The sequence below is a fragment of the Microcebus murinus genome, chromosome 19 (genome assembly GCF_040939455.1).
Source record: "Microcebus murinus isolate Inina chromosome 19, M.murinus_Inina_mat1.0, whole genome shotgun sequence".
In the NCBI taxonomy this organism is placed as follows: domain Eukaryota; kingdom Metazoa; phylum Chordata; class Mammalia; order Primates; family Cheirogaleidae; genus Microcebus; species Microcebus murinus.
The window spans coordinates 3498357-3509011 of record NC_134122.1 but is presented as its reverse complement, the minus strand read 5'-3'; the positions used below and the strand labels follow the sequence as shown (position 1 = coordinate 3509011).

Sequence of the window (10655 nt, the reverse complement as noted above, 5' to 3'; positions counted from 1 at the left end):
AGGGGATCGCTGGCTCTTGGCTTTGCCCTAAAACTTTCTCTGCTTCTCTCCCCAGAAGAGACAGAGGATGTGAATGAGGAAGTCCTGATGAGGGACCGCTCCCACATTGAGAAAACGCTGATGCTGAATGAGGACAAGCCCTCCGATGATTACTCTGGTAAGCGGTGCAGGGAGTGGGCCCGAGGCAGTGCTGGGAGAGCAAGAGCCAGGGCACGCAGGCAGCGAAGGGGAAGCCCTGGGCAGGGAGGCTCTGTGGGGTGGCTCTGTGGGGGAGGCTCCAGGAGCAGGTCCAAGGCTGGGGATGCAGATGGGCAGAGAGGAGGAAGGTGAGGGAGCAGGGGACCTGTGTGAGTGGTGAGGGTGACCCCCAGTGCTACTGCCATGCTCTGGGAGGAGAGGATGCTTAGTAAGAATTCCTCCCCTTTGATTTGATTTTTAGTTTATAAACCCCTGTTGTGTACAGTGTTTTTATTTCACTCTCATAATAACTGAAGGATCTCAGCAGGGCTCAGTGTCTCTTCTTCATGCATGAGCCAGCTAGCGCTTGGAGCTAGCAGCCATCTGCTCCTATCCGGCAACTAGAGGGTAGTGGGGCTCTGGCGAGTCTAGCTCGCGGGACCCTTAGCCCACAAGCTTCCTCTAGGTGTCTCACACCGGTGGGCTCCCAGGCTTGCCCTGGAGCCGTGCTCCTCCCTAGAGGAAATATGGGCTACCGACTCCTCCAGGAGAATCTGGGAGGGTAGTGCCTCTTGGGCATGCAGTGATAGGCCAGGGCTAGGGCCAGGGCGCTGTCCTATGGGCCTGCTGGTGCCTTAGCCTCAGGCAGCACATGCAGAGGTGGGTGGCAGGGAGAGAGACTGCACTCTTTTCTGCCAAAGGAAGGGCCTTTGGGGTAGGCTGCAGGCTGAGGCAGGGACACACTATTGATATGGGCAGGGAGGAGGGAGTTAGGTTTAAAAAAACAATAACTCAAGAGGCTTTGCAGGGTGAGTAGGAGAATGCCTTTTGGTTTGAAGGTTTCTGAGGGTTGAGATATGTACCAGCTCCATGAACGCTAATATATCACATAGTCGCTGGGCTGCACACAGGGTGGGAGACTCCTCCACAGTGGAGGAGCCGCCTGGAGCCCACCCTGTCTGACGCTCTCCCCATACCCCTCTCTGCCCCCAGTGGTGATGCAGCGGCTTCGAAAGATCTACCACGCATCCATCAAGCCCCTAGAGCAGTCTTACAAATACAACGAGCTTCGGCAGCACGAGATCACAGGTACAGCAAGGGCCTGCAGTTGGGGGCCCGCACCTCTGACCACCCAGAAAACCCGGGTGCCCAGGCAGGTTCACAAGCTCCCAGCAGAATATGTGCAAGGACGGTGGGGCCGAGCCCTCCTTTGTCACACCAACCACCCTTTCACCAGAGGACTGCTGGCGCTCTCCAGGGTTTCACAGATAGCGTTTCATTTGCTAGCGTCCATGTTTCAGTGGTGCAGATTTTGATTTCCAAGGGCTGTGATGCCAACTTTGACCCCTCCTGCGCTCAAGAGCCAAGAAGTGCTCCCTGCTCACTCACGGACCACAGTCCTCTCACGGCCTGGACGCCTCCTCGCCTCCTGTGGCTCTTCTCGATCGGCTGCCCTTGGGCCTGGATTCTTTTAAAAACTAGTTTTCAGAATAATAAAAATAAGGCATACTTGTTGCAGAAAAAATTTCAAATAGTGCAGGATAGTATCCATTGAAAAATAGAAATTTAATTCTTTTTTTTTTTTTTTTTTGAGACAGGGTCTCAGTTTGTTGCCCAGGGTAGAGTGAGTGCTGTGGCGTCAGCCTAGCTCACAGCAACCTCAAACTCCTGGGCTCAAGCAATCCTACTGCCTCAGCCTCCTGAGTAGCTGGGACTACAGGCATGCGCCACCATGCCCGGCTCATTTTTTCTCTATATATTAGTTGGCCAATTAATTTCTTTCTATTTATAGTAGAGACAGGGTCTTGCTCTTGCTCAGGCTGGTTTTGAACTCCTGACCTTGAGCAATCTGCTTCGGCCTCCCAGAGTGCTAAGATTACAGGTGTGAGCCACCGCGCCGGCCCAGAAATTTAATTCTTAAGCTCCAGCTTCCTTTAATTCTACTCCCCAAGATATCCACTGTTGTAGTCCCTTGTGAATACTTCCAGACATTTCCTTTGCATATGTGAACATATAAAAGCCTTTTGTTGTTGTTTTTACAAAAATGGGATCACATTATGCAATGTGTGTGTGTAGATCTACCTCATTCTTTCCTCTCGCTCTTCTCTTACGTGAACACACCATATTCTGTGAGACAGGTACCCTACTGATGGGCAGTGGGGTGTTTCCCATGTTCCAATTTTTAAAATGTCCCAGACACTACTATAATCATTATATATTTTGTGCAAGTATATTTGTAGGATGAGTTTTACAAGGTGGAATACTAGAAATTAAACATTTTGCTGGTGTTACCAAATCGCCTTTGATGATACCAATCCATGCTCACAGTAACAGTAGATAGATGAGAGTTCTTGTCCCCCATGGCAATGCCATTTTTAAGTGTTGCTCATCTTCTAAAAACCTTAACAATGATATCTTACTGTTGTGATATTAGAAATCTTTCCCCGTACTAACTGGCTATTACTATATGATCTCATTTGATTCTCTATATGGTTATAAAGTGGATAGGGTATTAGAGGGTTCATGTTCTTCCTACTTTACAGAAGGGAAACGTGGGGCCCTGACAAGTGCTGGGATACCGAGGACCACACAGCTGGAGTAGGAGCTATAACTTTCTATTTCTTCTTGGACAGAACTGCTCTGCTCCACAGCTACCTATACTATTTCTTGCAAGCCCAAGAGCCACTTGTCCTCTCCCGCTCTGTAGAGGGTGCACCGACAGTGGCGTGAGGTTTCGAAGTCTCCTGATGGCTTTCCTCTGTCCTCTGCACTTGCCTTCTCTCCTCAACCTAGGAAACACCAGTGTCTGGGCCCTGCTAGGAAACTCCAGTCTGGGCAGCAGCAGGGGCAAGGGGGCTGCAGCTGCCCCAGGAGTGGTGCTCTGGAGGGGGCCGCCCCAGCTCCTGGCCCTGACCATACTGTCTAGACTTGCCTCGTCCCTCCTGGTCTCTCCCGGCTTCCTCTCCCTCGGGCTGCCTTGGCCTTGGCGACTGCCAGCGATGCCCCCTGCTGTAGAGAGCTGGAACAGCAGCACCCAGAAAAGCCCTAGCTGGTTCGTCCCTGAGAAGTTGAAGGTCCAGCGTTCTCTTTGGCATTGCCTGGGCCTGTGTAAAGAGACTTTTTGTGAAATCTCCATGGCTGTAACTGAGCGACTCTGTGTAATTTACAGGCAGGAGACTGACCACATCCCATGTCAAAAGCCTCAGCTCTCTCCACCCCATCCTCTGGATTTGTGTACTACTTTTCCTCTTAGAGACCCCCAGCTAGAGTGGCCTATGCAGGGTATTCTCCCCAACATGGCCTTTGGAAGGACACTGGACACAGGCCCAAGAACCCAAGAATTGCCAGTTCAGCATTTGGTTTTGGACACTGGCACATTTGCCACGGGCTTTGTAGGGCTGAACTCAGGCCCACCTAAAGTTGTATATGCAGCTTCCGTATCCATGCTTCTCTGTTCTCAGTCCAGACTCTATGTGGAAGCTCCGTCCTCTCCTTTTAATGAACTCTTGTCCTCCAGATTTAACAAGGAGAGCTCGCCTAGAGTGAGCTCTGCATTGGTGTTTGTCGAATTCACTTAGATCTTCCTTCTGGTGCAGGCAGATTGTGCCAAGGTCTGGGCAAGGCCAAAACAATGACTTCTAGTGTTTCTGAACTGGGGGATTGCACTTAGGTAGCAAAAGAAGTGCCACTGAGTGCTACACATCATCTGATCCATGTGGAATAACATGCCTCGATTTGATGGATGGTCTGGGGCTCAGAGTGCTTTGGAGCTGGGCACCATCCTCACAGAATGTTTTTTAGTTCATTCCATTGCTAATTCCTATTGCCCACAGATGGGGAGATCACATCCAAGCCAATGGTGCTGTTCCTGGGACCGTGGAGTGTTGGTAAATCTACCATGATAAACTACCTCCTTGGGTTAGAAGACACTCGCTACCAGCTCTACACAGGTAATTGATTTTCTTGTGTGATTGTTGGTATTTGAATGTCATATGTAAAAGCAGTATGAAGAATTAAATTGTTTATATGTATCTTCCACATAATAATGAAAGTGTGTACAAGAAACTAGCAAATGTAGCAAAATGCTACATAACAGCATCATTCATGATAGCCAGAAAGTTGAAATAGCTCAGATGTCCATCAGGGGATGAATAGATAACCAAAATGTGATCTATCCATACACTAAAATGTTATTCAGCCTTAAAAAGGAATGAAATTCTGACATATACTACCACAGGATGAACCTTGAAGACATTATATTAAGGGAAATAAGCCAGACACAAAAGGAAAAATAGTCACTTACACAAGGTCCTTAGAGTCGTCATACTCATATAGACAGAAAGTAGAATGGGGGGAATGAGAGTTACCGTTTAATGGGCACAGAATTTCTGATCTGGGAAGATGAAAAAGTTCTGGAGATGGGCAGTGGTGATGGTTGCACAACAATGTGAATTTACTTAATGCCTATGAACTGTACACCTAAAAATGGTTGAAATAGTAAATTTTATATTATGTATATTTTACCACAATTTTAAAAAAAAGGGAAACCACCAGCTTAGCAAACATATCACATCTTGTGGCAAGACCCGCCCAAGAGGCGTGCTTATCCGCACACTTTGCAGTAGGTCTACTTCCCAGAGGTCATTGTATCCCTGCTGCCCTACCTTCTGTGTGCAGGTGCTGAGCCCACCACCTCCGAGTTCACGGTCCTCATGCACGGGCCCAAGCTGAAGACCATCGAGGGCATTGTCATGGCTGCCGACAGCGCCCGTTCCTTCTCACCCCTTGAAAAGTTTGGCCAGAATTTCCTGGAGAAGCTGATTGGCATTGAGGTTCCCCACAAACTTCTGGAGCGAGTCACTTTTGTGGATACCCCAGGCATCATTGAGAACCGCAAGCAGCAAGAAAGAGGTAATTTAGTCCTCATTTCCAAATAGCAGAGCTCGGTCTTAGAAAACTGTTTTGACAGTGGGGGGTAGGCGGGCAGGGGAGAGGAAATGTGGCCAGCATTGTCCAAGACCAGGAGAGGTGTTCTTTACTTCTGCTGCCTTGTTGTTGTCACTGTGGTGCCACTAGGGCTTTGGTGTGCCTTGTCCTCCCACCTCCCCAAGCACTGATTTGGTTTGGGGATGGCCAGTATTTTCCCAAGGGGAGGACTAGTCTTCTCTTCAGGTAGCTCCTAGAGGTCCTCCTAGAGGTCCTCAGCCCCTACAGGCTGGGGCTGAGTTGTTTTGGGGAGGCCTAGTCTGTCCTGGGTGGCCAAGGGCATGGACTAACTGGATCCCAGTCCAGGTATATTTGACTTCTGGCTAAATTGAGTCTGGGGCTCCTGGAAGTGTTCTAAATTGAACCTGACCTTCAACTCTTCCTATTCCCTGTTTCTGCTTTAGCAGGCCTGCTTCCACGCAGCCTCAGTCAGGCTTTCCAAAGCCCTACTTGCCTTCAGGTGGCATGAGAATGCCATTTTGGGCCTGGTGGGCAGGAAGCCATGACATAGGCCATTGAGCAGTGCTGTGACGCAAGGCTGTCTGCAGAGATGAGTCCTAAACAGGGCAGTTGTAGGAATGTGTGACCAGATGGTGGATCTCAGTTTATGGTTGTAACTAGATTCTGTTTTATTAGTAGTAATATTATCACTAATAATTATAATAGTAAATTAACCTTACTGTACTCCATTACACATTGGATAATTTTATGCATTATTGGTTGATCATTGTTTAAAAAACCATTTCAATATTTTCAAGACAGGTAGTCCTTGTTTCCTCACTTTGCAAATAATAAAACTGAGGAAACAAGAAGTTAAAGGAATTAAAATATATTGGGTACTTACTATTAATATATGACTGGCAGTTTCAGGTAGGTGCTTTCCTATATTAACAGCAACACAGTAATCTTTTTATCAACTTAATTGTTACTATTCTTGCTTGTTATCTTGGAGTTAAAAAGCTAGAGCTTAGAAGAATTTAACATTCAGTTCGCCAATGGCAAAACCCAAACAAATTCTAGTCCAGGTCTTAAGGCAGAGTCCATATTTCTTTTCTCTAAATAACATATCTAGTCTTTGAAACCTTATTCCAATTCTCTGATTTGTCTCCTTCAACACCTTTGCCATTGCCCCAGATCTTGTTAGACAATAGGAAAATCTCCATTTCAGACAAATATTTCCTTTCCCTAGAGACTTGGATTTTGCTGTAAATTAAAACAAGGATCAGGCTCTTCTTGGTTGAAGGTTGGCAAGGGGCAAGAGATATGCAGTTCATTTTTTAATAGTCTTTAGAAGCCCCCCAAGTCTCTAGTACTGTTCCTTCTTTCAACCCACAGAATGGTTTGGTTCAGAAAGGAGGTGCCAGGGACTTTGAGAAATGCCTTGAACTCAGGTTGACTTCTCACTCCTGTCTCCAAAGGCTACCCCTTCAACGATGTGTGCCAGTGGTTCATCGACAGAGCTGACCTCATCTTCGTTGTCTTTGACCCAACCAAGCTGGATGTGGGCCTGGAGCTGGAGATGCTCTTCCGCCAGTTGAAGGGACGTGAGTCCCAGATAAGGATCATCCTGAACAAGGCGGACAGCCTGGCCACCCAGATGCTCATGCGGGTTTACGGGGCCCTCTTCTGGAGCTTGGCCCCTCTCATCAATGTCACGGAGCCCCCAAGGGTTTACGTTAGCTCCTTCTGGCCAGAAGACTATAAGCCGGATACCCACCGGGAACTGTTCCTCAAAGAAGAGATCTCCCTCCTGGAAGACCTGAATCAAGTGATTGAGAACAGGATGGAGAACAAGATTGCCTTCATCCGCCAGCACGCCATCCGGGTCCGCATTCATGCCCTCTTGGTTGACCGCTATCTGCAGACATACAAGGACAAAATGACCTTCTTCAGTGATGGAGAACTGGTCTTTAAGGACATTGTAGAAGATCCTGATAAATTCTACATCTTCAAGACCATACTGGCAAAGACCAATGTCAGCAAATTTGACCTTCCCAACCGGGAGGCCTACAAGGACTTCTTTGGCATCAACCCCATTTCCAGTTTCAAACTCCTCTCTCAGCAGTGCTCCTACATGGGAGGTTGCTTTCTGGAGAAGATCGAGCGGGCCATCACCCAAGAGCTTCCCGGCCTCCTGGGCAGCCTCGGGCTGGGGAAGAATCCAGGTGCTCTCAACTGTGACAAAACAGGGTGTGGTGAGACCCCGAAGAATCGCTACAGAAAGCACTAGGTTGTTGTGTGGCCGGTCTCAGGTTCCTGTTGGTGAATGAGCTTGTGTCCTAACTGTGTCTGAGAAGTCCTGGTGTATTAACCCTTTGAGCCACACTGGTGAGAATTATTACACATTGGAGATTTGGGAGTTCACTGAGGCCAGTGGTGGGGGAAGGTCCACGGGTCTCGGGAGGAGAGTGCAAACTGTGAATTACAGTGTGCTTGTCTTGTTGCTTCAATGAAGAGGCCTGATTGAGGCAAGTCAGGCTCCACCTGCTTTTCCTGGGTCCTGTCTCGAGGGACAGAGAGCAGCTAAATCCTAGTTTGTACTAAACCAATGAGGGTCAAATAAGCTAAATGCAGCTGAAATTCCTTTTCCCTTATAAGCTGGGAAAGTAGTGAAGACCTGTGTCTTAGAGGGCTTCTCAGGTCCATTTGGACGTCCTTTCGTACACACACAGTCTTCTGTTTGTCCCCAACCCTCCTAAGCTTGGGTTGACTTTCAGTAGTGGACAGTCTCTGGGGTCTGAATCTACCTGGGTTTTGAGCCTACCCAGGACCTCTTCCCTGTTCCTCAGGGCAGTGCGGTGGTTTAGGACACCAGAAAATGGAGAGAGAACAAGCCTTCCCAGGTTAAGTTAAGGATCTGCCTTCCCCAATGCCATTTCTCTGATGTCGTCCTCAAAGCCAGCTGGAGAACTTGGTCCATTTATCGGTCCCAAGAGGAGGGTGAGTGGTCAGTATATTCAGGTAACATACCTCTTGGTTGTGTCTTAAGTGAAGGTCCTGGAAGGGCTCAGAGGGTTAATTGGTTTGCAGTGTGTCTTTGTCTATTGCATGTCTTGGAAAACTCAGATCCCAAAGGCTTTGGGTTTCAGAGAGAACGGTGGAGACCTTGCTCCTTTTTGTTAGGGACTTCGCTGGACAGCCAGCCTCTCCCAAATTTAAGAGGAGGCTGTTTCCACGACTTCTCTGAGGAAACACTTGGCAGAGGAGTTGTTCCTTCCCAGTTTCTAGTACCATGGTTTTTCCTTTCCTTTCTTCTCCATTCCCTGATCCATCAACACTTAAAATTCAGAGAAATTTCCTAGGAGTCAGAACCAGCACCTGCCACTTGGTGTTGATGGCAATTGAGGCTTAACATTCAGCTTCCCAGCTGGACCGGCTGCAGATACCCACAGAACGCACCATGGGAAAGCCAGGGCCTTCGAATGCCAGCGAGTGTGAATATGTGTGTCTGTTGTCTGAGAGAGATTAGGGAGATAACATGTACTCGAGGGCATAGAGAAAGGACTCATGAGAGTCCTATACGGCTCAGAGGGTGGCGGGGAGGAGGGCTGGGGCTTGGGGGAAGGAGCAGCCTTGTGTTAAACTGTGTTCAGTGAACAGCCTGTGCCCAGGAGGGCAGCCCAGGGCTCTTCAGGGGCTCCTGTGCTTCTCCTGGGCACAAGTGGTCCTGGGGGCCTTGACCACAGGCACGAGTCAGGATCCACCAGCACCAGGAAATCATCCCGGACCAGAAGGAAAGTAGAAACAAAGGCAGAGTGAGAGGCACTCTGAGGATTAGGCAGTGTAAGCAAGTCGGTATTCGGTGAGGTCCACATGAGAGCTGCAGTTTTGGGGCATTCCTGTTCCCTAGAATCACTAGCATTGCGGGTGAGCTGCCAGGGAGGCTGCAGCCTTTGGCTTTGGAGAGTGCGTGACTCTCCTGCAAGAAAACCTGAGGCTTCAAAGTGTCAGGAAAGAAAAGTGAGTTCCCTGAGGTGCATCCAAGGAGCCTGGTGATTCAGGGCTGATGAGCTGGAATGTGTCCTGGACTTTTCTTCTCATTAAAAAAAACACCCCAAAACCAAAACCCAAATATCATTCGCCTCATCTCCACATCATTTGCCCTGTTGGCAGGGTGCAAGCTGCTTCCCGCCCATGAGCTGCTTTGGCAGATCTGTTTTTCTCGGCACAGTCAGGGAAATAAAAAATGCAGACCTGTGTGGGCATTGCCTTAGTTGTCAATGTCACCACTGCTGGGGGGCGGCGGGGAGTGGGGCTAATACGTTCATAGAATATTTGTATTTTCAGAGGGGCCACATCAGTGTGCTCCCCACACCTGAGGTTTCTTCCCTCCATCTGTTTTCCTCTTGGTGTCCCTTCTCTCTCACTCTGTTGTTCTTCTCACCGTTGGACTTACCTTCTCTCTGCTGCCCACAGAGATCAGTCAGCAGAGACGTTAGTGCCTGGTTTCTGGCCAGCTCTGTGGAGGTGGTTCCAAGCAGAATTTGGACTCTTTCCGGGGAGGAGGTTGGGAGCTGGGGAAATAGGATCCAGAGATTCCCCCAAGAGGAGTATCTGTAAATATTTATGCCTGAACAGTTGCTGAACCTTTCCAGTGTTCTTAGATTCTGACGTCATCAGGGAGAAAGTCTCAATAAAGTTCCAATCTCTCTTTAACACCTCGTACTTTCTGATTATCTCCAGCCAGGCTAATCCCTTTATCTTCCTTTTATCTAGTCAAGTGTTCTAATTTTCAAGTTTCTTGGGGATAGACTGAACATTTATAATTCGCTCACCCTTGTTTTCGATGCCCCTGGTGCCTTCCTTGGGTGTGCTCCCTCCAGGAGTTGAATATGAATTGCTCCCTCCGATGGCCATGGCCGCTGGCCGTGAAACCAGGGCCCACTGTCCTGTAACCTGAAACTTAAGAGAACGTCTCCCTCCTCAGTACTTCACCTCATTATTCTCCCTGGCATCCACGCAGCTGCCCCAGGAACCTGCCAGCCCCAGTGGAGGAAGCCAGGAAGGCCTGTGTGGAAGGCAAGGGTGGCCGCTTCCCCAGGTACTCTGCCCCATCCACACTGTGTGGACTTGGGCCTCCTGCTTGGACCTGTCTTTAAAGAAACCTGAACACATCCTTGGCTCCCCTAAACCCTCCCACCACATTTTCTTGTCTCCAGAGCAGATCTCCTTTAATTTTGAAGCTTTACTTCTGGGATCCTGGAAGGAAAGAGTTTCACACCCTTGCTTGAGAGCAAGTTTTGAAGGGGGAAAAACTGGTCCCTGGGGAGGAGGTGGGAGGTTGGACATATCCAAAAGGGGAGCAGGGACTTAAGGGTATGGACACAGGCATGCCACGGGTCATGGCTGCGGCCCCTCTGGTCTGGGTTCTCCTAACTCCAGAGGGGTTGACTGTAGGGCTCGGTGATGGAGTCTGCAGTACACGGTCTTTGCGCAACCAGAAATCTGATCTCATTAAGACTACTTCTGTTCACCCATGCCACCTTGAGTTC

At 48.9% G+C, this 10655-nt stretch overlaps 1 protein-coding gene across 3 annotated transcripts in view; it reads left to right on the top strand.

Moving 5' to 3' along the window:
• The window catches only part of SRL (sarcalumenin), a 34949-nt gene extending 25130 nt beyond the window's left edge, over nt 1-9819 (top strand). For all 3 annotated transcript variants that reach the window (XM_012743632.2, XM_075995031.1, XM_075995032.1), the window contains 5 exons: nt 56-157; nt 1171-1266; nt 4011-4127; nt 4855-5088; nt 6582-9819. In XM_012743632.2, the coding sequence (XP_012599086.2) occupies nt 56-157; nt 1171-1266; nt 4011-4127; nt 4855-5088; nt 6582-7393 (1361 nt within the window). In that variant the 3' untranslated portion in view covers nt 7394-9819. The remainder of the gene's footprint in view (nt 1-55; nt 158-1170; nt 1267-4010; nt 4128-4854; nt 5089-6581) is intronic.
• The last annotated feature ends 836 nt before the right edge of the window (nt 9820-10655 follow it).